Source organism: Martes martes, assembly GCF_963455335.1.
Source record: "Martes martes genome assembly, chromosome: 14".
Lineage (NCBI taxonomy): Eukaryota > Metazoa > Chordata > Mammalia > Carnivora > Mustelidae > Martes > Martes martes.
The window spans coordinates 25,293,164-25,319,875 of NC_137902.1; the positions used below are offsets into that span (position 1 = coordinate 25,293,164).

General features: G+C 39.5%; 1 protein-coding gene and 1 pseudogene across 2 annotated transcripts in view; both read left to right on the plus strand.

Moving 5' to 3' along the window:
* The first annotated feature begins 16,985 nt into the window (after window positions 1-16,985).
* The window catches only part of PCGF6 (polycomb group ring finger 6), a 31,406-nt gene continuing 21,679 nt past the window's right edge, over window positions 16,986-26,712 (plus strand). Inside the window, exons 1-7 of the mRNA XM_080823344.1 lie at window positions 16,986-17,413; window positions 18,191-18,290; window positions 18,381-18,477; window positions 19,492-19,547; window positions 19,648-19,707; window positions 20,591-20,699; window positions 25,627-25,654. Of these exons, the coding sequence (XP_080679470.1) occupies window positions 17,057-17,413; window positions 18,191-18,290; window positions 18,381-18,477; window positions 19,492-19,547; window positions 19,648-19,707; window positions 20,591-20,699; window positions 25,627-25,654 (807 nt within the window). The 5' untranslated portion in view covers window positions 16,986-17,056. The remainder of the gene's footprint in view (window positions 17,414-18,190; window positions 18,291-18,380; window positions 18,478-19,491; window positions 19,548-19,647; window positions 19,708-20,590; window positions 20,700-25,626; window positions 25,655-26,712) is intronic.
* On the plus strand, window positions 22,691-23,079 carry LOC308354892 (small ribosomal subunit protein eS12-like; annotated as a pseudogene). The gene has a single exon. The product of its transcript is annotated as a small ribosomal subunit protein eS12-like (transcript).

Below are 26,712 nucleotides of genomic sequence, written 5' to 3' on the forward strand. Positions count from 1 at the left end.
ACGTTCTGTATTCGTGCTGTGTTATCCTTTATTACAAATAAACTGCGTTTTAATTGTATATTTTTAAATAGTATGTGCCGGGGCACCTGGGTGGCTCAGTGGGTTAAGCCTCTGCCTTCGGCTCGGGTCGTGATCCCAGGGTCCTGGGATCGAGCCCCGCATCGGGCTCTCTGCTCAGCGGGAAGCCTGCTTCCTCCTCTCTCTCTGCCTGCCTCTCTGCCTACTTGTAATCTCTATCAAATAAATAAATAAAATCTTTAAAAAAAATAAAATAAAATAAAATAAAAATAAATAGTATGTGCCATTTTGGAATATGCTTCATAGGTTATAAAACCTTGCTGCATATTTTATTTCATTTGGATCTCAAAATTCTGGGGATGGGTGCAGACAAGAGAAGTGAGCCTGGGGAGTTGGGAAGGTCTAGCATAGTTATTACTGTTGTTGGTTTTTAAGTCCCACCGGTTTCTTTCAACCCTGTTTAGTAGCTGAATGACGTGGATTGAGTTACTTAACTCCAGTTGCCCAATTTCTAAAATAGAGATAATAATAGTACCAACCTCACAGAGCTGTGTAAGGATTAAATGAGATTATGTGTATATGATACACCTAACACACATCAAATAGCTGTTGGTTGTTTTTCCTTCACCATAAAAGCTGTTCTGTAAATATTTGATAAAGTCCAGTTATGATGTTCAAGGTGATCACAAGACTGGAATATGAAGCTAATCTAACTGGATATCTAGAGTAAAATTATGGAACATGGTGGAAGTGGGGGAGAGTGGAAGATGACTAAGAATTGGTTAACATCTTTTTTTAAGATTTTATTTTTTTAAAGCTTTTTTTTTTTTTTCTTTTGACAGAGAGATAGAGAGAGAGCACAAGTAGGCAGAGCAGCAGGCAGAGGAAGAGGGAGAAGCAGGCTCTCCACTGAGCAGGGAGCCCGATGTGGGGCTCGATCCCAGAACCCTGGGATCATGACCTGACCAAAGGCAACCGCTTAACTGACTGAGCCACCCAGATGCCCCAAGATTTTATTTTATTTTTTTAAATAATCTCTACACCCAATGTGGGGACTCAAACTCACAACCCCAGGATCAAGAGTTTCATGCTCCGTCAGCTAAGCAAGCCAGGCACCTTTTTTTGCTTGTTTGTTTAAGAGGACTTGCTTAGCATTTATCCAGCATTGATCAACAGAGAACCTGAATCTCATGTGCACACTTATGAGGTGGGGAGCATTTGTCCTTTTCCTTAGGATCATTGAACTGATTTTTCTGATTCAGTATTTACTAAATAACTTGATAATTAATTGGTAAATAATTGAGCACCTAGTTGAGAGAAGCCATGGATAACAAGCTCGGGCATACTTATTATTCCCTGGAAGGTTGTTTTATGCCCTTACAAATAGTAAATTAACATTCTGATGCATATTTTTGTCTCGAGAATCAGATCCTGGGAGCTGGATCCACCTCTACAGCTGAAGCCCAGATACTAGGACTCACAAAAGTACAGCCACCACCTTCCCTTCTGTAGTGTCTGCCTTTCACCTACCTTTGTTTAAGTTCCAAAAAGTCTACCTTACTCCAGGTAGAATGATTTTCCTGTTATACCATGGTAGAGATAAGTATATTGAGTAACTGCAAGGCCAGCTTTTTAATTTTTGTTTCTCTTTTCCTCTTCCTTTCTAATCCCTACTCCCATTCTTCTACTCTCTTCTTAGGATTTTTTTTTTAAAGATTTTATTTATTTATTTGACAGAGATCACAAGTAGGCAGAGAGAGAGGGGGAAGCAGGCTCCCCACTGAGCAGAGAGCTGGATGCGGGGCTCGATCCCAGGACCCTGAGGTCATGACCTGAGCCGAAGGCAAAGGCTTTAACCCACTGAGCCACCCAGGCACCCCTCTTCTTAGGATGTTTTAAGAAATCTAGTATCAATCTGTATCTTATTCCTTTACAGGAGAGCTACTCTTTCTTTCTGGATATTTCTCTTTCACTTCAGTGTTCTTTTATTTTACTCTAATGTATCTAGGATTAGATTTTTCATATCTTTCCTGATTGGCCCTTTATACACCCATTCAATCTGAGATTTTTTTTTTAAATTCTGGAAATTTAGAACCATTATATCTACAGATATTTTCTCCCTTCTATTTTTCCTTTTCTTCTTATATTCTTGGGGTTTTTTAAAAAAGATTTTTACTTATTGAGAGACAGAGAGAGCATGAGCAGGGAGGGATGGGGAGAAGAGAAACAGACTCCCGCTGAGCAGGAAGCCCCATGGGGGACTCAATCCTAGGACCCTGAAATCATGACCTGAGCCGAAGGCAGATACTTAACAGACTGAGCCACCTAGGCACACCTCTTCTTGTATTCTTGTAATACAGATATTGATATTTACACTTCTATCTTCTAGGTTTGCTTTCATATTTTCATGCTTACCTCTTCCTGATACCTTCTAGCAGAGTTCCTCTATCTGATTTTTCAGTGAAATCATTCATTCTCAGCCTACATCCATATTGCTACATACCATTTATTAAGTTATTTACTTCAACCATTATATTTTCCATAGTATTTTTTTAAAGATTTTATTTATTTATTTGACAGACAGAGATCACAAGTAGGCAGAGAGCAAGGAGGAAGCAGGCTCCCCACTAAGCAGAGAGCCCGATGCAGGGCTGATCCCAGGACCCTGGGATCATGACCCGAGCCGAAGGCAGAGGCTTTAACCCACTGAGCCACCCAGGTGCCCCTTCCATAGTATTTTGAATTGGTTCTTCATGATTTATTATCCTGCTTCAATCCAGTTGGGAGATTGTTGTCCCCCCCTGGGGACATTTGGCAATATCTAGAGACACTTTTGGTTGTTACATCTCAGGGTAGTGCTTCTGGCATCTAACTGGTAGAAGCTAGGAATGCTACTAAACTTCCCACAATGCACAGGACAGCCCCATCCCACCACAGCAAAGAACTCTCTGGCCCAAAATGTCAATAGTGCCCAAATCGAGAACCCCTGACAAAACCAATATGAATTCTTTTCTTTTTGAGGGTGTGTATTTATTTAAATTCTATTTCATCGGATGCATTTAATCTGTTACCTCATCCCTCCTATATCTCATTACTTTTTTCTATGAATTTGTATTTCTCTGAAGTTATCAGCTCCTTGGCTAGTATGTGTACCCAGAGGGAGAGGCAGAAGCTCAGCATTGGGAAAAGGTAAAGGATGCACCAAAAGGAGGAAAGTCTGTAGTGTCACTGTCTGGGCTTCATCACTCCCTGTTTGCCAACTCCCATACACACATGTGCACACACACATATCCTCAAGATTTTCACAGTTTTTACAGCTCTCTCAATTTTGGTGCCATCTCAGGTTGGGTGTAATGGGGTGCCAGCCACCAGTGTGATTTTACCATCTTGTTTGGTTCCAAAATTAAAAGTCACATGGAGGGGGGTGGATGAGGCTGAAAGTTCTAACCATCCATGGTTGGTTCCAGACCTCATCTTGAGGCTATCCAGATGTCCTCAGCCACCAATCATCTCATTAACATACAAAAAGACACTACTTAGGAGACCCAATGGGTTTTAAGAGTCCTATGCTAGGAGAGGGAGGGGTCAGAGACCAAGTGCATATTTCTCATCACATCACAGTTTCATTATGTCCTTTCCAATCATGTGCCCCTTATTTCTTTTTCTTGTCGTATTGCATTAACTAGGACTTGCAATATGGTGTTGAATATGAGTGGTGAGGTGAAAGTGGACATTCTTCATTTCTTAGCGAGAAAGTACTTAGTTTTTTATTGTGAAGTGTGGTGTTCACTGTGGGATTTTTATAAATGCCCTTTCTCAAATTAAGGAAATTTCTAGGCAGTGGTATACCTTATATACCAAGTATCTCAGTTCCTAAAACCTGTGGAATATTGATTAGGCTCAGATCATGCATATGCAGCTTGAGGATAAACCCAACTTTATGGGACCATTTTATTGATCTCCTTAATCTTCCTAACACTTCCCTTTCTGGTCCTCTAGCTAGAAAAGGGAGTGGGCTTTAGTTTTCTCACTCTGTTGTGTACCCTGAAAATCCAACTGCTGTGGAACCAAGAAGCAAGAAGATATACAGTGAAAACAGTAGCGGAGATCCCCCCTTGCTCTTCGCATCAGCGTTCTCCCCTCAGAGTTTTAGGTGCCTACTTGGACTCCACTGCCATCCCCTGTCCATTGCTACTGTGGATGAGCATATGGACTGGTGTGGGAGAGAATGGAAAAACAAAAACAAACTTTGGATTTCCATCACACTTTGTGACCTACAGAGGCCCCCTTTCCTGGTCCTCAAACCGTGATAGAGGATTTCTCTTGGAGTTCTCTCTGACCACACTAGGTATACAGTTCTGGGTTTCAGCTTATGTTTGAATCCAGGCCAGGAGATACCAGAGGAAAAACAAAATGGGAAATGTAGTGATGAGTCAATTGTAGTTTGAGTTCCAATTGCCTTCCCCTTCCTGCCTCTTACCGTTTGCATTCTAGAGTCTGTAGATAGTTATTCCATGCATTCTGTCCAGAGTTTTTACCTGTATTAAGTGGAAAATACAGAGTAAAGCACTAATTATCTTGACCAGAACCCCAGTAATCTCAGCTACCTTGGTCAATATGTATTTTAGTTTATGTTTTGTCTTATCATGAGAGAGTTTGAACATCTTTTCACATTTTGGAGCTATTTTTATATTACTGTGGGGGGATTAAGTTTTATCTTTTTCCTCTAATTTTTAAAGTTTTTTTTATCTGTTTAGCGTATTAGTTCTTTATCTGAGATATGTGTTGCAAATACTTTTTCCTAGTTTGGCCAAGTTTGGCCATTGTCTTTTGATATTGTTTACATTTTGGGGGCCATACAGAAGATTTTTTTTTTTTTAGATTTATTTATATATTTGAGTGAGAGAGCACAAGCAGAAGGGGCAGAGGGAGAGGAAGACAAAATCTGAAGCAGACTTCGTGCACAATACAGAGCCCAAGATGGAGCTCCATCTCATGACCCTGAGATCACAACCTGAGCTGAAACCAAGAGTTGGATGCTTAACCAACTGTGCCACTTAGGTGCCCCCAGAAGTGTTGTTGTTTTTTTTTAAGATTTTATTTATTTATTTGATAGAGATTACAAGTAGGCAGAGAGGCAGGCAGAGAGAGAGGGGGAAGCAGGCTCCCTGCCGAGCAGAGAGCCTGATGTGGGGCTCAATCCCAGGACCCTGGAATCATGACCTGAGCTGAAGGGAGAGGCTTTAACCCACTGAGCCACCCAGGCGCCCCCCAGAAGTGTTTTTTAATGAAGTCAAAGTTACAGACTTTTATTTTATTGCATCTGGATTTGAAACCATAGAAAGATTTTCCTCTCATTTAAAGAGGAATTCACCCATATTTTCCTCTAGAGCTTGTATAATTTCCAGTGAGCTCCCTAATTGCTTTGGGATTGAATCTTGAATATGAGGTGAGGTATAAATCTATTTTTTTCAAAAGTGATTCAGAAATCCCACAAGTAGATAAATAAAATCTTTAAGGAGAAAAATAAAGGGGGGGATTCCTAGGTGGCTCAGTTGGTTGAATGTCTGCCTTCTGCTCAGGTCGTGATCCCAGGGTCCTGGGATTGAGTCCCACATCAGGTTCCCTGCTCATCGGGGAGCCTGCTTCTCCCTCTCCCTCTGCCTGCTGCTCACCTTGCTTGTGCTCTCTCTCTTTCTCTCCCTGACAAATAAATAAATAAAATCTGGAAGGAAGAAAGGAAGGAAGGGAGAAAGGAAAAAGGAAAGAGAAAGAGGGAAAGAAATCCCACAACTGGAGTGCCTGGCTGGCTCAGTTGGTAAAACATGTGACTCTTGATCTTAGGGTTGTGAATTCCAGCCCCACATTGGGGGCTGTAAAGATTACTTAAAAATAAAAAAAATAGGGGCGCCTGGGTGGCTCAGTGGGTAAAAGCCTCTGCCTTCAGCTCAGGTCATGATCCCAGGGTCCTGGGATCGAGCCCCACATCGGGCTCTCTGCCCAGCAGGGAGCCTGCTTCCTTTCCTCTCTCTGCCTGCCTCTCTGCTTACTTGTGATCTCTGTCTGTCAAATAAATAAATAAAATCTTTTTTTTTAATAAATAAAAAATTAAAATAATATATTTTTTTTAAAATTCCAAAACTTTCTCAAGTTTGGCAATTCACTAAAAGCATTCATAAGACTCAACTGCAGGTTATACTCAAGGCTGAGGTTTATTACAGCAAAGGATGCAGAACTAAGGCGGCAGGAAGATATGTATTGGCAGAGTCCAGAGTCCAATGCCAAACCCAGGCTTTTGCATCTTTCCCATCCAAGCCCACACAGACATGCTTTCTTTCTACCATCAAATTAAAGAGACAAATGTGATATAGTCTGCCCAAGAAATTTTGTTTGAGTTTTGAGATCTGAGTCATTTGTGGGAGGGCTATTCATATGAGAGGCCTATCCTGCTACACAGCCAGTCCTGGCAACCCACATTCAGGACCCCACCAGTGAAATCAGATGCATGCAAATCATCAGTCTTGATGTTGTTGAAAGTAATCTGACAAGGTGGGACAGCAGCGTCCATTGCTTCAGGTGTACGCAGCAAAATCATCAATCACTGACACACACACATACACAAAAATATTCTGAGGGCCATATTCCCAGAGGCTGACCAAGGGTCAATCATGGTTCTAGGTTCCCATGAAGACAGGAGACAATGAGCAACAGACCTGCTATTTTAACTTTTTCCTCACAGAATCACTGACTAATTTTCCTAAGCACCTTCATGAAAAAAGTCTAAGTTTGCCCCAGTGATTTGAGATGCCACTCTTATCATATATTGAGGTTCTATATGGACTTGCATCTATTTCTGGATTTTCTATTCTATCTCTGGTTTATTTATTCATGTAGTAGTTAGTAATGCAATGTTTTCATTAGAAAGGGTTTATATTGTGCTTAATATTGTAGAGCTTGTCTGTCCTTGTAGCTTTTCTAGTCTTTTCCTGACTATTCCTACATGTTTATTTTTCCATATGAAGTTTAGCATCAACATGTCAATCTCCATGAAAGCTTGTTTCTACTCAACTTTTCTTCCTTTGATAAAGTCTGTATTCCAACCTTTAACAAATATCATTTTTTTCTACAAAAATAAACCACGTTACAGAAAGATGACAAAAACTACATTAATCCCAATACTCTAACATAACATGGATATCATTGTGTTTCTGTTTCTTTTTACACAATTGTAATTATATGTATAGATATATATTTTACCATGTTATTACAGTCCTCATAACCATCATTTTATTGACTGTATAGTATTCTAATGGAGACTGTCAGAATTTTTTTCATGACTTATTTAATCATTCCCTCACCAAAGAATATTTAAGTTATGCCCCAGTCATACCATAAACAATGCTAAATACTACTTTTATGTTTATTTATCTCCTTAGGTAGTGACTCCCAGAGTAGAACTGCCAAAAGGTAAAAGGTGTATACATTTTTCGACATCTTGATATATGTTAATAAATTATTTTGTTTAAAGTTGTAATAATTAAACTGTCACCAGCAATAACAGGGCCTATTTTCACAGCATCCTTATATTTCATTGTTTACCATGACTTAAAATAAATTAAGAACCACAGGTGTGACCAAAATGTAAATGTTTATACCTTCTGACCCACTAACTCCACTGTTAGAATTATGGAAATAACCATGAGGCACCTGGGTGGCTCAGTGGATTAAGCCTCTGCCTTCGGCTCAGATCATGGTCTCAGGGTTCTGGGATCGAGCCCCTGCATCGGGCTCTCTGCTCAGCGGGGAGTCTGCTTCTCCCTCTCTCTCTGCCTGCCTCTCTGCCCACTTGTGATCTCTATCAAATAAATAAATAAAATCTTTTAAAAAAAAGATTTTATTTATTTATTTGATAGAGAGAGATCACAAGTCTCTGCCTACTTGTGATCTCTATCAAATAAATAAATAAAATCTTTTTTTAAAAAGATTTTATTTATTTATTTGACAGAGAGAGAGATCACAAGTAGGCAGAGAGGCAGGCAGAGAGAGAGGAAGGAAGCAGGCTCCCCGCTGAGCAGGGAGCCCGATGCGGGGGCTCGATCCCAGGACCCTGAGACCATGACCTGAGCCGAAGGCAGAGGCTTAATCCACTGAGCCACCCAGGCACCCCAATAAATAAAATCTTTAAAAAAAAAGAATTATAGAAATAACCATCTGGTGTGCATGTGCAAGGATGTCCACCATAGAATATGGCAGTGTGATATCAGGCATTTTTCTTTTTTAAGATTTATTTATTTATTTGAGAGAAGGGAAAAGAGGGAAAGAGGGCGCACGGGGAGGGAAGGGCAGAGGGAGAGGGAGAGAATCTCAAGCAGACTCCATGCTGAATGTGGAGCCGGATGCAGGGCTCCATCCCAAGACTCTGAGATCATGACTTGAGCCAAACTCAAGAGTTGGATGCTCAACTGACTGAGCCACCCAGGTACCCCTCACATTTTCTTTTGATGATTATCCAGCATCCTAAACACAATATATACGTCCATAAGTGAACTCTACACTGGCTCCTTCCCTGTCTCAGGAATTAGCAATACCATCATCCTGGTTTCTTAGGCCAGAAACCCAGGCCTCATTAGCTCATGTTCAGTCTGCTCCAAGTCCTAGTTTGAAACAGCCCTCTATTCTGACAACCTGTCTCCCTCTTCACTGCTATTATCCTAGACCAAACTATGAGCATCAATCATCTGGCTTATTGCAGTGGGCTCCTAAAGGGTCTCCTTACTTCTTTTCTTACGCTATGTATTCGTTTCCTGAAACCGTATTTGTTTCCTGAAACCGTTGTAACAAATTATCACACAATTGGTGGCTTTAAACAACAGAAATGTATTCTCTCACAGTTCTAGAGGCTAGAAACCTGAAGTCAAGTTGTCAGAAGGGCAGTGTTTGCTCTCAAGGCTCTAGGGAGTGAATGCGATCCTTGCATGTTCTACCTTCTAGTGATTGTTGACATTCTTTGGTGTTCCTTGGCTTGTGACCACACCATTCCAATGTCTATCTTCACACCACCTTCTTTGTGTGTTTGTGTCTCTTTTTCTTTTTTATATATACATATATATGTGTGTGTGTGTGTATATATACACACACACAAACACACATATATATTTTAAGATTTTATTTATTTTAGAAAGAAACAGCATGAGTGGGAGGCACAGAAGGAGAGGAAGAGAAAATCTCAAGCAAATGCCACACTGAGTGTGGAGCCTGATATGGAGCTCCATCCCAAGACCCTGAGAGCATGACCTGAGCTGAAACAAAGAGTCAGGACACTTAACTGACTGCACCAACCAGGCGCCCTACCCTCTGCCTTTTTCTTAAGAGAACACTTGTCATTGGATTTAGGGCCCACCTCAATAATACAGGATTCTCTCCTCATCTCAAGATCCTTATTTTAAGGGTATCTGAATAGCTCAGTCGGTTAAGCATCTGCCTTTGGCTCAGGTCATGATCCCAGAGTCCTGGGATCAAGTTCCATGTCAGACTCCCTGTTCAGTGGGGAGTCTGCTTCTCTGCCCCTCCCCTGGCTCATGCTCTCTCTCTTTCTCTCTCTTTCACACTCTCTCATATTAATTAAGTAATTAACTTTAAAAATCCTTATTTTAATTGCATCTGCAAAGGTCCTTTTTCTGAATAAGTGCATTCACAGAATGCAAATTTGATGTGGATATCCTTTGGGGTGAGCCTTTTTCAGCCTACCACCTCCCCTTTTTTCACCTAGTAGCCACAATGACCTTCTGAAATATAAATTTATTTAAAATTTTACATGCACGGGGCACCTGACTGGTTCAGACTGTCGAACATACAACTCTTGATCTTGGGGTCCTGAGTTGAAGCCCCACATTGCAGGTAGAGATTACATTAAAAAATTAAAAAATAAAATCTTTAAAATTTTACATGCCTCAGTGCCTTCCTACTTCAATTATCATAATATGTAAATTCTGTCCCTTGGTTCACATCTCCTGCCTAAACTGAAGCCTATCTCTTCAACCTCAACTCCCATTCGTCTGCATCACATTTTGCCTAAGCAGCTGTTCACATCCACTAACTCCCACTGTACCTTTCCTTTTTGCAGGTTTGACTACCGACTGGCATGGTAGTTCATCTCTAATGCTAGGATATTAGTTGTTCTATGGCTGGGGTCAGCACACTATAGTCAGTGGGCCAAACTTGGCCCACTGCCTTTTTTATAAATAAACTTTTATTGGCACAAGGTCAGTTATTTGTCTGTGTATTACCTATGGCGGTTTCTGTGCTAGAGCAGCAGAGTTGAGTGGCTACAACAGAGGCTAAATGGCCCACAAAGCCTAACATATTTACTATATGCAACTTTCCAGAAAAAAAATTCGCCAGCCTCTATTGTAGGCTATCGGTTTCCTGTTTAGTGCTCTCAGATCCACTATTTGGTTTCCTCTTTTCTCTAGATAGTCAACTTCTTCCAGGTGCTATTGCTATCTCCTCTAGTAAATTCTTTAAATTTTCAATGATCTGTAGTTGTAATAGACTGCATTGTTGGGTCTATTAAGTGTAATAGGATATGGTGTGACTTATGGAATAGGCAGCAGACATCAGGCAGCAATTGGTCTTCTGTCAGGCCAAATGAGCCTCTCCTAATGAAGAAAAGGAATAACCTCCTCCATTTTGAGGGAATTTAAATGACTATCACATTTTTATTTTATGAATATTTATTTCCGCACTCCTCCAGCTCCTGTGTCTAGGCCAGTGACAAGCCTTGACATATGAACATGAATCTTCTTGTTCATGATACTCAGCAGGTACCTATGCCTAGTGAAATTGCAGACTGGCTAACTTACATCAGCCTCTCTCCCTCCCTCTTTCTCTCTTTCTCTTCTCTGCCCTACCCCTCTCTCCCTGTCCGAATATGCTTTTCTTCATGGAACAAGATGCATATGATCCATTTTTACAACACTGGACCCCTGACCTGTCTCTCCTGTGGGAGCCTTTACTTCCTGGGGTGTGTGTTTGGCTGATGCTTTATCCCCTCCTGTGTGAATAACCTGTAGGACATAACCATTGTACTCCAAATTGCAAAGCCCTTCTGCCACCTGTAAACATTTGCAGGACTTTACTTGAAAAGCTCATAGCCTCCTTTCAGACTTGGCTTTGGCCTTTTCTGACTCCTACCAGGTAGAGGGTTTGCCTCAGAATTCCAGTATTTCCAGTGGAAAAGCATCGTATTTCTCACAGGGAAAAAGTGAAACAAAAACAGCAAACTCTCGGGGCACCTGGGTGGCTCAGTGGGTTAAGCCTTCGGCTCAGGTCATGATCTCAGGGTCCTGGGATCGAGCCCCGCATCAGGCTCTCTGCTCAGGAGGGAGCCTGCTTCCTCCTCTCTGCCTGCCTCTCTGCCTACTTGTGATCTCTCTCTCTGTCAAATAAAAATTAAAAAAAAAAAATCTTTAAAAAAAAAAAAAACAAAACAGCAAACTCTCAGACCTGAGAAATTGTTGCCGGAAGGACTTCGACAGGATATGCAAACGCATTCATTTTTCAACTATCGGCTAAATGGTTCTCTACCTCTGTGGACCCAAACTGATCTTAGGGAGATTGTTGCTCTATTTCAATATCTTCCGGTAGTTTGCCACAGGCTGGTTCCTTTTCTTTCCTCTGTGGGCACTCCTGATAGTAGTCTCAACCAAGAAGACATGGGTTGCCTCATTGTGCAGAATATCTGGTCTGAATTAAGCTAAACCAGCACTGAGTGTCTACCGACATATCCATACCCTCATCCCAAGTGACAAAATTTGCCTTATATACTTTGAAAGATTTCAGAGTGCCTGGGTGGATCAAGTCAATTAAACATCTGACTCCTGATTTGGGCTCAGGTCATGATCTCAGGGTCATGAAATCAAGCCCTGTGGAGCCTACTTAAGATCTTCTTTCTCCCTCTCTCTCTACTCCTCCCCTACTCTCTCTTAAAAAAAAAAAAAATGTTTCGGGGCCCTTGGGTGGCTCAGATGGTTAAGCATCTGCCTTCAGCTTGGGTCATGATCTCTGGATCCTGGGATCAAGCCCCACCTGTGGCTCCCTGCTTGGCAGGGAATCTGCTTCTACCTCTCCTTCCGCCTCTCCCCCGTTCATGTTCGCTATTTCTATCTCTTTGTCTCAAATGAGTAAATAACATCTTAGAAAACAATTTGGATCTCAGAACTATCAATCAGGACATTGCATTAGCACAATAACACATATAAAACTCTTTATTATTTCTTTTTAATTTTTTAAGGACAGGAAGGGGCTATCTAACATTCATTACACATAATGATGATGTGCACCAGACATGTATCTGTGGGTTCGTGAAAGCATATCAGAAAAACTGTGCTTAATCTTATTTAGTCTCTCTTTCTTGGGTCCAGTGTCATTTTGCATGAAGACTTATTATTATTATTCAGGAATTATTTCTATTATACAATTTTATGACCTCTTTTTTTTAACTTCCAGGTCTGAACATAATTTTGAAAAGAAAAATAATGGAATCATTTTCCATAACCATAATATACTATTTTCATGTCTGCTAATGTACGCTCACTTTTTTAAGCTATTACATTTAAGTCTGCGATCCATTTAAGCTAATTTTTGTAGATGGTAAGAGGTAGAGGCCCAACTTCATTCTTTTGCATATGGATATTCAGTTATCCCGGCACCATTTGTTGAAATTCTTGCCCCTTTAGATGTTTTGGGAAATTTGTGAAGAACCAATTGGCTACAAATGTGAGGGTTTATTTCTGCACTCTCAATTCTATTCTGTTTGATCTGTATGTCTGTCCTTATGCTAGCACTACAGTGTTTTGATTACTGTAGCTTTGTAGTAAGTTCCAAAATCAGGATGTGTGTGTCCTCCAGCTTTATTCTTCTCTTTCAAGATGGTTTTGGCTATCCTTGGTCAATTTTTTGTAGCAACAACAAGAAAAAAATGGATGTATTGATCCATTGCCTTTAATCAGATTCAGTATCGTTCCTACAAACCTCTATAATGGAATTCTAAGGAGGGTGTTTGGGGATGAGGTGTTTGGGAAAACATGTTTTAATTTGGGAAGGGACCATGATGCTTAAAACCTTTGGAATCTGACTTGTTTCAGAGGACTCTAAAGTTTTATTTTCTTTCACAAATACAATTTGTTGTATAACATCAGAACACAAGATTTGTAGGACCTGATTAGTAGTACAGAATTTTAGATCATTAACCATGTGATCCTTGAAATCAAGACAAAGCTGTGTTTCAGGAACCCTCATTATGTTAGCAAATCAGCACAAGAAATAGGTGTCAAGGGCACCTGGGTAGCTCAGTGGGTTAAGCCGCTGCCTTCGGCTCAGGTCATGATCTCAGTGTCCTGGGATCGAGTCCTGCATCGGGCTCTCTGCTCGGCAGGGAGCCTGCTTCCCTCTCTCTCTCTCCCTGCCTCTCTGTCTACTGTGATCTCTCTCTGTCAAATAAATAAATAAAATCTTTAAAAAGAAAAGAAAAGAAAAGAAATAGGTGTCAATATCTTTAAGTCTTGACCTTGATTGGAGTCTGTATTTTGCTCAGTATCAGTAATTATATATATAACATATGCATTTGATGATTTGAAACTGTTTTAATAATATTTTTTGAAGTGAATATTGATACCATAAAGTCCTTTGTTGGGTTTTTTGTTGTTGTTGTTAGTTTTGTTTTTTTTTTTTATTTAAGTAATCTATTTAGTTGGGTAAATGTACTTGGGTACATAGGGCTTGAACTCACAACTCTGAGATCAAGAGTCACATGCTCTTCTGACTGAGCCAGCCAGGTACCTCAGCCCTTTGGTTTTTTTTTTTTTTTTTTTAAGATTTTATTTAATTTGACAGACAGAGATCACAGGTAGGCAGAGAGGCAGGCAGAGAGAGAGGAAGGGAAGCAGGCTCGCTGCTGAGCAGAGAGCCCGATGTGGGACTCGATCCCAGGACCCTGAGATCATGACCTGAGCCAAAGGCAGAGGCTTAACCCACTGAGCCACACAGGTGCCCCAAGACCTTAATTTTTAAAAGCAGATTAAAAACCAAAGGGCTTGGGCGCCTGGGTGGCTCAGTGGGTTAAAGCCTCTGCCTTCAGCTCAGGTTATGATCCCAGGGTACTGGGATCGAGCCCCCCTCATCGGGCTCTCTGCTCAGCAGGGAGACTGTTTCCCTCTCTCTCTCTCTCTGCCTACTTGTGATCTCTGTCTGTCAAGTAAATAAATAAAATGTTTTTAAAAAAAATTAAGGTCTTCAGTGAATTATTTACTTACATCAAAGAATACCAGGAAATCACTCCAAGTCCCAAGGAGCATTTATGATTTCTTGATTCCCCAGCCAGTCCCACAACATGGTCATGGATCTGCTTTAAAAATTTCATACCCAGAGACTCACTATCCTTCACAATTGACCAACCTCTGCCATCTCCCAGTGAATTAATGTGTGAAACTTTCATAAGTTTTTAGATATGTTTTTTTTTCTAAGTAGGCTGTGCACCCAATGTGGGGGTCAAATGCACAACTCCCAGAACAAGAGTCACATGCTCCACCAACTGAACCAACCAGGTACCCCTAGATACGATTTTCTGTTTGAAATGTCAGAGCAACACCTCCTCCCTTCAAAAAACCAACTTTATAGCATCTCTCTTGGTCTAATCATCATACAAGGAGTATAATTACTGTTTGTGTTAGATCCACTTTTGCTGTTTTACACTTACACCATTTTAACAAGTTAGCATCCAGGGTAAGAGTGAAGTTCTAGCTCAGTCTAGAACATGATTCAATTCTGATGCTTTGTCAAAATGTAAAGTCCCTGATAAGTGCTAAAATATAACTCTGATGTGGAAACACACTTGGATCACAACAGAGATGCAAGAAATTCTCATTTTATGAAATAGATATATCCCGGAAGTCCTTGCATATTTATAAATATCACATAATTAAGCCATTTACCATATGGATTAATTGGTCTACCATAGAAACATAAACAGTAGGATATATACATTTACTAAGATACTTATTACAAGGAACTGCTTTACACAATTATGGGGGCTTGCTAGGCAGGTCTGAAATCTTGTAGGGCAGGCTAACATGCTGGAAACTCCTGGGAAGGATTAATGTTGCAGGCCTCAGGAAAAATTTCTCTTCCAGGGGAATCTCAGTTTTACCTCAGGCCATTCAACTGATTGAATAAAATCTGTTCAGATTATACAGGATATCTCTTACTTAAAATCAACTGATTGCAGATGTTAATTATATCTACAAATACCTTCACAGTAATACCTAGGTAAGTAAGTGTTTGAATCACTGGGTGGTATAGCCTAGCCAAGATGACACATAAAACTACCTTTCATACCATAGGACTAGCAAAGCTTGCAGATATTTCTGTTTACCAGCTAAACTTTAGTTTAGCTGACACGACCCAGTAGCAGTAATACAAATTTCATAATTCCTTAGCTTGCCAGCTTTGAAAATGTGCAATTCTTGATTGTATTTTTTTTAATTTGGGGATTAACAATATTTTACATTATCATATTATACATAAAGTAAAACTTTGTTAATATTAATAATATTTCATATCATACTACTTCAAAATTTTATAATTAAAGCTCATGGCACAAGTAATTCTTTTTCATCAGGTAGCTCTTAACTATGCTGAAAGGTTAGAAGCTATATGCCTTTATCCAATGTAATCATGTGGAAGTGCTTACAGTTTTAGAGCCCGGTAAGGAGAGTATCTCAGGTATCATGTATGTTTGTCTCTTTCAATCCCTCTCTCTTCAGTGTCCTCTTTCAATATCCTGGTCTAAGTTCCCATTCCCCTCCCTTGAGGCTTTATACTCCTCCGTGTAGAAGGAGACATTTCCTTTCTTCCACTTTTTGGATTTTGCAAATTTCAGTATCTTAGGCTTGACCAGAGTTTGGGGATTGCAGAGAGAAAGGTAGAGGCTAGTGCAGGAGCAATGGGGGCACATTAAATCTGATTCAGTTTTTCCCAAACAAGCATAGTGACTTGATTTCCTCACCATTCCCTAAGAAAAATGTACACCACTCCCACATGAGCATTAATTTTACTCAGTGACCACCCAGTCTCTCTCAGATATTTTTCCCCCAGCATTTTTTCGTTAAGGAGCTTTTGATTCCTTTCTGAATCCAGCTTGCAAGCATCATGACATTAGCTGGCACTATGTTAGTCAGCAACTCCAAATATCTTTCCTAAAAAAATTGGTGGTGGGGGTGGGAGTGCCTGAATAGGTCTCAGTCCCTGCTACAATAGACCTTCCATAAATGTTTGTTGAATTAAATATAACGGACTTTCCTCTATGTGTTGGGAACTCATGGATGGTCTTCAAACAGCGATTAAATTTCCATCCTGTGGCAATACAAGATTTAATTGCTCCAAATAAGTAAACTTACATATTTCAAAATAGAGACGTCATACTTCCTAATGGAAATAATCTTGGATGAAAGAAACGCACAATGGCTCTTCAAGTTTAAGTCGTTATTGTTCATAATATAACATTACTTTAACGCCCATTTAAGTGCTCTGCGCATCAACTGATGCAGACAGAATACTGCTGTCTGGAACGGTACCAATTTTGTCATTTTTAAAAGGGAGTGAAGAGGCTGTGCCGGGTTGGCTCAGTCGGTAGAGCCTGTGACTCTTGATCTCAGGTTGGGAAAATCGAGCCCCACGTTGGGTACACGGATTACTTTAAAAAATTAAATCTTAAAAAATAAATAAATAAATAAAACGAAAGGGAGTAAAGACAGCGTCAGTCTTCCAAACAAAAAATTCTGAATACGACCCGCAGGCCCCACCCTATATGCACAGTGGCTCTGTGCACGCCCGACCAGGTTTAGGTGAGGGGCAACGAACCACATTTCCCAGCGGGCCCTGCAGGTCTCCCGCGCCTGCGCACTGGCCGCCCAGGCAGGTAGGCAGAACTCCCGCGCTATCCAGCCGCCGGGTCTCGTCTCCCCCGGTCTCTGCCCCCGGCATGGAGAGGGTCTCGGTGGCCGCAGGGAGCGCGGGCGCCGACAAGGCCGAGGGAGCTGCAGCCATGCCGCCCCCGCCTGCCGTCTCCCCGCCTGCTCTCACCCCGGCACCCGCAGCGGGTGAGGAGGGCCCGCCGCCTTTGCCCGAGGCGGGGGCTCCAGGCTGCTCGGGCTCCCGGCCCCCAGAGTTGGAGCCCGAGCGCAGCCTGGGCCGCATGAGGGGCCGCTTCGAGGACGAGGACGACGAGTTGGAAGAGGATGAGGAGCTGGAGGAAGAGGAGGAGGAGGAGGAGGAAGAGATGAGCCACTTCTCGCTGAGGCTGGAGGGGGGTCGGCCGGACTCAGAGGACGAGGAGGAGGTATTTATAGCCGGTGCCCGACCACGCGGGGCCGGAGGGGCCTGAGGGTCCGAGCCAGCCCTCCCCAGTAAGGGCGGGGCTGCGCCCCCAGCTCGCCGCCCCAGCCTTTGGCACTCGCGTCGACCTCCACCCCTCCCTCTCAACCTGCCTAGGCATGTGGCGCGGACTGGTCCGCACCCGATTCCTTGCCGACTCTTTTTGTGAGCTTCCTGCCAATCACTTAGGCTCTCCAGGTCCGACTCTATTATTCTGTAAATAATTATTAAATTATGCCAGGCGGGTAGGGGCCAAGGGTGCAGTGCTCCTGCCTTACAAGAGCTTACGGTCGGACAGGGAAACAGCCCCTTTCAACAGGATGTTCAGAGGATGGTAAACCCCTATCTCATAAGTCTAATTGGGAAGGGTTTTTGTTCGTTTTTTTAATGTGGTAGCGCATACTTTATAAAGTTGGTAACACCTAGCCAGTCAGAATTGATATATTAAACGTAAACACCAGTATCTGGAAAGTTTGCCCATTTTGTAATTAATGCATAAAGTAAGATACCCCTCATCTGGTAATATAAAGTATATCCAAAAGAATGAGATCTTTTTGAAACATTGGTTTATATTGTGTTATTGTAACTTCGATTAGGATTTTGAAGGGTTGGAGGTACTGTAACATGTTTCCGTGTGGCAAATTAAGTTACACATTGTTTATAATGAAATGTGGGGATTATGGTTTAAGAATTTGAGAAGACAAGTACTTGTATTTTACAACTATTTGCATTGCATTTCCAGCGCCTGATTAATCTCTCTGAGCTGACACCATACATCTTGTGTTCCATTTGCAAAGGTTACTTAATAGATGCAACTACCATTACAGAATGTCTTCATACGTGTAAGCATATAGTTCACATTTCGAACTAATACATTCAATTTTTGAAATGTCTCTAAAGCATCCTAATTTAAACATCTTCTTTTTCAACAGTTTGTAAAAGCTGCATTGTAAGACATTTTTACTATAGCAACAGATGTCCAAAATGCAACATAGTAGTACATCAGACACAACCTCTTTATAACATAAGGTAAGACAAATATATAAGTAAAATTTGTATTTTAAATATACTTTTTCTGAAGGCTTCTAGTTGTGTAGTTGGGAATAAACTCTTGACCTCTTTTGAAAAGGGAACTACGTATTCTCTAAAATACATATAGAACACTTACTCTGTACCAGGCACTGTGATATCTGCTGGGGACAAAAAAATAACAAAAGCACAGGCCTCTCTTTTTGAGGATTTTAATTCCATCACTCAAGTTAATGAGACTAGTTTAGGCTTGTCATTTTGGGGATATTTAGAATTCTTTTTTTTTTTTTTTAAGATTTTATTTATTTATTTGACAGATCACAAGTAGGCAGAGAGGCAGGCAGAGAGAGAAGGGAGGAAGCAGGCTCCCTGCTGAGCAGAGAGCCCGATGCGGGGCTCGATCCCAGGACGCTGGGATCATGACCTGAGCCGAAGGCAGCGGCTTTAACCCACTGAGCTACCCAGGTGCCCCTAGAATTCTTTTTAAAAAGGAATTTTTAAAAATTTATTTTGAAATTACTTTTTAAAAGTAATGCCTGAAACAACTGTCCTCTTTAGAAAAACCTGTGTATCATAGGTCATTGTGGGTTTTTTTTTTTTTTTTTTCAAATTTTCCGTTCATACTCCATTTCCTAAGGGAAGAAAAATACTAAAGGTGGATTACTTTCATTTGTTCAGCAAATACTATTACGTTTTTACTCCTTTATAGAAGAACGCTTTGTAGATGATGCACAGAAGTTCAAAATACAGTCTCTGCAAGGGAGTAAGACCAGTACACATGGAATAATTGAGCAAACTATTCAAGAGTCTATGATTACTTATGATTACATAGAATTAATTACTTGAGGTCATCTCAGGTGAGAGCCAGTGCTACCTAAAAGTAATTCTCCTCTGAAAAAGGAGATAATCTACTCCCAAGAGAAAACAGTTGCAAAGAGCATCATTCACTCTCACTCTGTACCAAAATGCATTTTGCTGAATTCTGAGGTATTCTCCATCCTTTCCTTTTATTAGGTTGGACCGACAATTACAAGACATAGTGTACAAATTAGTGATCAATCTAGAGGAAAGTAAGTTTGTTTTATTACATAGTTGTGAATCCCAGAATCTCTGCTGACTCTACTAGTTACATTTTAAGTGTAATTTAGTCTGTGTTTTATCATTTTTTAGGAGAAAAAAAGCAAATGCATGATTTCTATAAAGAAAGAGGTCTAGAAGTACCTAAACCTGGTAAGTTTGGGTGTATATCATAATGTATTTGTAGCTTTAAGAATACTAACTTAATAAAATTTACTCCCTTTGAGGTTCTTTTGGTGATAGCCAGTTATTTTATGATCAAAGAGGGAGAAAGATTATGAAGGTTAAGATGTAGTATAATCCAATTTAATTATTTGTAAAAATGAAAGGGCATAGGCTCTGGAGCTAGACTGTCTGAGTTTGATCCTAGCTCTGCCCCTTTACTTTCTGTGAGACTTCAATATCTCAGTTTCCTCATCTATAAAGTAGGGATAATGATAGCACTTCATAAAATTGTTGTAAGGATACATTGAGTAATACAAAGCACTTAAAACAGTGCCTGGAACATAGTAACTGTTCAGATAGTTTTTGTGATGATGGTAATGTCACAGTATAGAAGTTAGATAAATTTCTGTTTAAATCCTGGTTCTTCCACTTACTACGTATTGCCTAATCTCACTTAAACAGTAATCTCAGTTTCTTTGTAGTTTTGACTGTTAAAAAAAAGAGTAGCAGTATACTTAGGGGATTATAATAAGATTTAACAAGAAGGTGCATGTACAGTGCTGAGTATGAGCCCTGAACCCTGGCACACAGTAGTGCTTGTTAAAGATTACATCTATCTGTTGTGTAGTGATGAGCTCTCTCTGTGGCCCTGATAAACCAGCCACATGTCTGCCTTCCATTGTGGAGTGGTCCCCAGGTATAATTTCACTGGCTTTGACAGATTAGTTAATGTTATTAAAGAAAGGGAGATTGAGTGTTTCATGATCTTTTAAATAGTCAACATAGTTATAATATGTGTAATTATTTTTCAAAGATCTCAATTCATGAAATTTTTACTCTAACTCAGCTTTTTTCTTTGGCTGTTAAATAGCTGTTCCACAGCCAGTCCCTTCGAGCAAAGGAAGATCTAAGAAAGTCTTAGAATCCGTGTTTCGTATTCCACCTGAACTTGATATGTCTTTATTACTAGAGTTCATTGGGTGAGTACCCTAAACCTCTACTTCTTAACCATAAAATAAAGAACTTGTTAAGTCCCAACAGTTACAAAATCATCCTGAACTCAGGTAAAATCAAGTTCTTCTGATAATCCTTTTAAAAATTAATCTTGAAATATTCATGACTTAGAAAAAGTTCTAAAGAATAGTACTATAATCACTTGTATCACTATCATCTGGCTTAAGAAATAACCCATGCTAGTATGTCAGAAGCCCTTCGGCTACCTCTTCCTGTTCACCACCCCCTCTCTGCCTTTAGAGGTTAATAACCACTCTCCTAAAAGTAATGATTGGTATTCCCATGATTTTTAAAATATGTTTATCTCATGTATCAATGCTTAAGTAATATGTAGAATTGCTTTTGTTCGTTAAAAACTTCATATAGTATCATTGTAAGTGTTTTACAACTTGCTTTTTTTTTTTCAACTTTTTTTTTTCACTCAGCATTCAGTGATTCATTTGTGTGGAAATGTGTAGCTCTAGTTCATTCATTTTCACCATTGCCATACCATAATTTATCTTTTCTTGTACTGTTGAACATTTAACTTGTTTCCAGTTTTTTTTTGCTGTTATAAACAATGTTACTTTATGTATTTCTATACACATCTCCATATATATGTTATATATATATATACACACACATATATATGATAGTTCTCTAAGAGTATAGGTTTGCAGTCTTAGCATATGTTTGTTTTTAACTTTACTTGGTTTTGCCAAATTGTTTTTTAAAGTAGTTGGATATCCTTTTAATTCATATAAACTGCTTCTTTCAAAAGTTATATGTAGCATATGGTGTACTCTGTTATGTTGCAACACTGTTAAACACTGTCATGATCACGGAGTTGGCATGTATCAAACTGCAGTTTTCAGAATACTTGGTTTGCAGAATAAAGTAAAGTGCTTTTTTTTGGAAAATATGGACTTCCCATTTTATGTCACTGATGACTACTTTACTTTTTAATTATTTCCACCATATAATTCTAGGTTGCCTATATCGCTTACTAGTATCAGCTTGTGCTGTATTGTATTTATCTTTTTATGTAGTCACTCTATGTTATCAGCTGATATTAAGGACCCCTAAGAGGCCAGAAACGTTTCTCCTGCCTACACAAATCCCACATAGTAATGGTGGATAATGAAATAAAAATCCGTTTGGAAGAATGAACAGAAACTATGTAATACCAAACTTTAAACCAGCAATTTCTTATAATAAGGAGTGTGTTCCAATCTAAATGTCCAAAAGGGATCTGGTTAAATAATGGTATATATCACATGAGTATGTGTTAGCGTGATAGCATATGTGCTAATATGGAACAGTCTCCAAAAGAGGAGGCTACATAGTGTGTTTCTGTTTACTTATTTACTTATTTATTTTAAAGAGAGTGATGGAAAAGATGTGTGTAGACATATGTTTTACATGCACAGACCATTCCTGAAAGGATATATAAGAAAATGTTAATGGCAGTTAGTTGCCAGAAACTAGTATGTGAGTCTATGATGGGAAAAAGTCTTTCTTTTCATTGTATTTGAATTTTTACCATGTAACTTGACTTTTAATAAGTCTAATTAAAATTTGAAAACTGAAAGGAATTTATATTTCCAAAAAATATTTTGGGAAATGTAACATTTCCTACCGTGCTCGGTAAGAACTGATGATTAGGTTTTTTAATACATTTTTTGAAAAGTGGCAAGGATGCAAAGATAGCAGATATGTGATGGATGTGCCACCATTGCCTCTTCCTTTGCCCACCTGCAGAAATCAATAATTAATCATGCAGGCTCTCCTAATGAGTGAGACTTGACCACAGTACTCAAGGCAGTCATTACCACTTACCAAACTTATTATATCATTAGTACATCCCCTCCTATAGAAAAAAGAGCCCTCACGCTCTTTCCCTGCTGCCAGTTGCTAGGAGGCTGAGGCTTAGGTGGACTCAGTTTGGTTCCACCCGAAACCCACCGCCAAGGCCGAGAAAGGCATTGCTGCTGGAAGTATAATGGACATTAATACTGCTTCGCAAGAGGTGCTGAAGACCGCCCTCACCCATACGGGCCTAGCATGTGGAATTTACAAAGCTGCCAAAACCTTAGACAAGCACCAAGCCCATCTTTGTGTGTTTGCATCCAACTGTGATGAGCCTATGTATGTTAAGTTGATGGAGGCCCATTATGCTGAACACTAAATCAGCCTAACTAAGGCTGATGACAGCAAGAAGCTAGGGGAATGGGTGGGCCTCTATAAAATTGACAGAGAAGGAAAACCCCGTAAGTGGTTGGTTGCAGTTGTGTGGTGGTTAAAGGCTATGGCAAAGAGTCTCGGGCCAGGGATGTCATTGAAGAATACTTCAAATGTAAGAAATGAACAAATAAAAAACTTGGTTCCCCCCCCCCCCAAAAAGGAGCCCTCACTTGGAATAAAGGATCTAGATTTAAATCCTTACTTCTCTATTATCTAGCTTTGTAATCACTAACAAATTGCTTTTTGTTTATTCACGAGATGTTTGTTAAGGTCCTGCTATATGGACTGCCACAGCCTTCTGCTAGTTGTTGAGAATACAGTTTGAATAAGTCAGCCATGGCCTTTGCCCTCATGGAACTTTTAGTTTTAACTTCTCAGAGCTTCAGCTTCCCTATCTGTGAAAAGAAAGAATTGAGCCTTTTATGTAGCTGATTATGATGAGTAGTCTAACTCATAATATAGCTCTTTATCTGTTTTCAACTGGTTGAGGGGAAGAAAGCTTCCAGTGTGGCAAGGAGTCCTTTTGAAAGAAAGCTTCCAGAGGCAAAGAATCCGTTTGAAGTCACCAGTCCCCAGAGTTCACTACATGGAAGAGCTTTTATGTCACCACAAAGTCAGGCTCCTGAGGGTAGCCCATACGCAGCTCTTTCACAGCAGGGCAAGTGGCAGAGGAGTTTTAACCTGATGCAAGTACAAAAGCAAATTTGGTCCAGCTTTTGAGCCCACTTAAGTTGGAGGAGCAAAAAAACTGAGGTAGGTTCAGCCTGTGAACAGTGATTTTTCAACTACTGGAATATGAAGTTAGGTCCCCACCCCCCCCAAACTGGGTATGCTGTGTTTTGTGATCTTTAGATAGTCTTGTACTTGTCCTTTTTTGTTCTTTAGTTTCTGTGTGTAAAGTAGAAGATGATAAAAAGAAATAAAACTTGAGGCAGGAAGTATAGTATGTGTAGAAAACATAGACTTTGAAGAGTCAGTAAGTCAAGGTATATAACCTTTGGGATGTAGCTGAACTCTCGTCATCAGTTTCTGAATTTCTGAATTGAGGATTATAATAGCAACTAATAGGATTGTTCTAAGTATCAACTTATGGTATTCCTACCATGTCTAAACTATTATCAATATGTGAATGTTGAAATAATGCAGGGTCATTCAAAAATAAAAGTTAAAGTAGTCTATGGTACTGTAATTTGTACATGTGTCTAGTGTGGAAAATGGACTCACATGACATACATGTGATACAGCAGAAATTTCATGCAGTCTTAAACTCAGTAACATTTAGTGAACCAGGGAGGTGATAGCCAACTGTATGCTGTATTAATCCAGCTAGAGTATTATGTTCAACTCTGTGCACTACATTTTAAGAGAGATGGTAAGCCAAGGTATAACCAGAACAGTAAAAGTTTTGAAAACCATGGCATACGTGGTAAGGGAAGGAACAAAAATAATCTGAAAAAGAGAAAACGGTCATAAGCCCCTTAAGTTCATTTCAGATCTTTAGAGGGTTATCGTATAAAAGAAAGATTGAGTCTAGTTCGTAAGACTACTAAAAGGCAAAACTAGGATTAGCGGGTGTAAGTTACAGGGAGAAACATATTTGCTTCAGTGCAAGCAAGCAATTCTAACAAAGTTGTCCACACATGGAACGGACTGACTTGTCAGATAAACTCTCTTATCTCTTTAGGTGCCTAAGCAGAAGCCAGATGACCATATATCATGGATTCTATAGAGATAATTCTTGTAACAAATAGAATATTACAACTCTAAGCTTATATATTTTAGGTTTCTAATATACACATATATAACATTTATCTTAATGTAATATTAGTAATATAGCTCATATGTTATATCTTAATATATATATTTGTATTATAAGAATATTCTGTAGCTGATGCAATTGTGATCTGGCCTACTCTTCACAACATCATAGGGAAGAGAGAATGCGGGTTTTGTTGCTAGGTACACCTGAGTTTGAAGCTTTATCGCTTAATAGCTCTGTGACCTTAAGCAAGTTATTAAACCTCTCTGAGTTTTATTGTCCTCTTCTATAGAAGGGGAATACTAATACCTGATATGCAGGGCTTTATGAGGACTAAATGAAAGAAAGACATGCATCCTATTACGAAGGCATTACAGTGTAATGCCTGGTACATAGAATATGCCCAACAAAAATTAGTGCCCCTTGTCTCCTCATGACATAAACATAATTGATTTAACCAAGAAATCTCTTTGTACTTCAAGATAAAGAGCAAACTGAGTAAATCATGCCCATTATTGCTATAAGTAAAACAATAGGCAATCTAGTAGACTTCTTGTAAGAAATCTATTTTGTAAGGGTTACTGTAAAGAAAAAGACACATTAATTATAATAGAAAGAAGCTTTACTTTAAATTGGAAAATGTTAGAATGCTACATGTGGGGGAAATCTAAATATTAAGGATATACTTTTAACTCCTGGAGGTATACAAAGTAGTGTAAAATAGTAGGTAACACTGCCTTTGCCTTACCAGTAGGTGGCAGAAATGACAACTACATTTATTTGTTTCGTAAAGGGTTAGGTTTTAAAATTAAACTGATGTTCCTCAAATATTTATATTCATGTTATTTTTCTGTGTTATGTGATTTAATGTATAGCTTAAAATATTGATTAATTTTGCTTTCGTTTTTCAGTGCTAATGAAGGCACGGGACATTTTAAGGTATTTTATTTTTATTTTCTTCACAGGAGGACCCTGTAGTCCACAATTAAAGAGTCAGATTAGCAATCATGTGGAGAATGTTTTCGATTACAGTACAGTTTTATAAATAAAAGTTGTAGAAATATGAAGTACATTTAGTAATGCTCTCATAATAAGTTTATGAGAAAAGAGTTATTAAGTAGGGATTTGTTATTAATTCAGGACAGTGGTCTAAGTAAACAAGTGAGAAATTTTTAGAACTCTAAAACCAAATACTGTGATAATTTGGTGACTTTAAAAAATATTTCAAGGTGGGCAACTCAGTGGCTCAGTTGTTAAGCATCTGCCTTCGGCTCAGGTCATGATCCCAGGATCCTGGGATCAAGCCCCGCATCGGGCTCCCTGGTCAGCTGGAAGCCTACTTCACCCTCTCCCAGTCCCCCTGCTTGTGTCTCTCTCTATCAAATAAATAAATGAAATATTAAAAAAATATTTCAAAGCATTTTTTGCATAGCTGACATTCAGAGTTAAATATGAGCTTAAATTTTTACTTGCATGTAACATTTTGGGCTCAAGGTAAACCTGCCCAAACTTGTTGCTTCAATCATTTACTAAAATTAGAGGTAAGAATAAAGTCCTTTGTTAAAGTACCTAAGTTCAGAGTTTGTCTTAAAGCCTCTATTATCACAAGTCCCATTGTACCCAGTGTTGCTCCTATAGTACGAGTCATTCAGGAAGAGGTAACTTTTCCTTTTTTTTTTTTTAAGGTAACTTTTTAAAAAGGGCTAAATCAGGCCTTACTTGGGTCTGTAAATATATAGGAAATAGCTGACTTTGATCTGTATAGATTTTTTGACACTTTTTCAAAGTCTGTACTAATATTTGGATGAATTATACCTGGTTGGGTATACTGTTTTGTGAATACAGTATTGGCTTAGAGATGTGGATTAAAGTGTAGGAATAGACAGGTAATTCTGTGGATGAAGTATATTATAGATGTTTCCCAGAGATTAGTGGGATGGAGGGAATGCAGTGTTAAGTTTGGTAACTTTGAATTTATTCTAAGTTGTCAAATATCA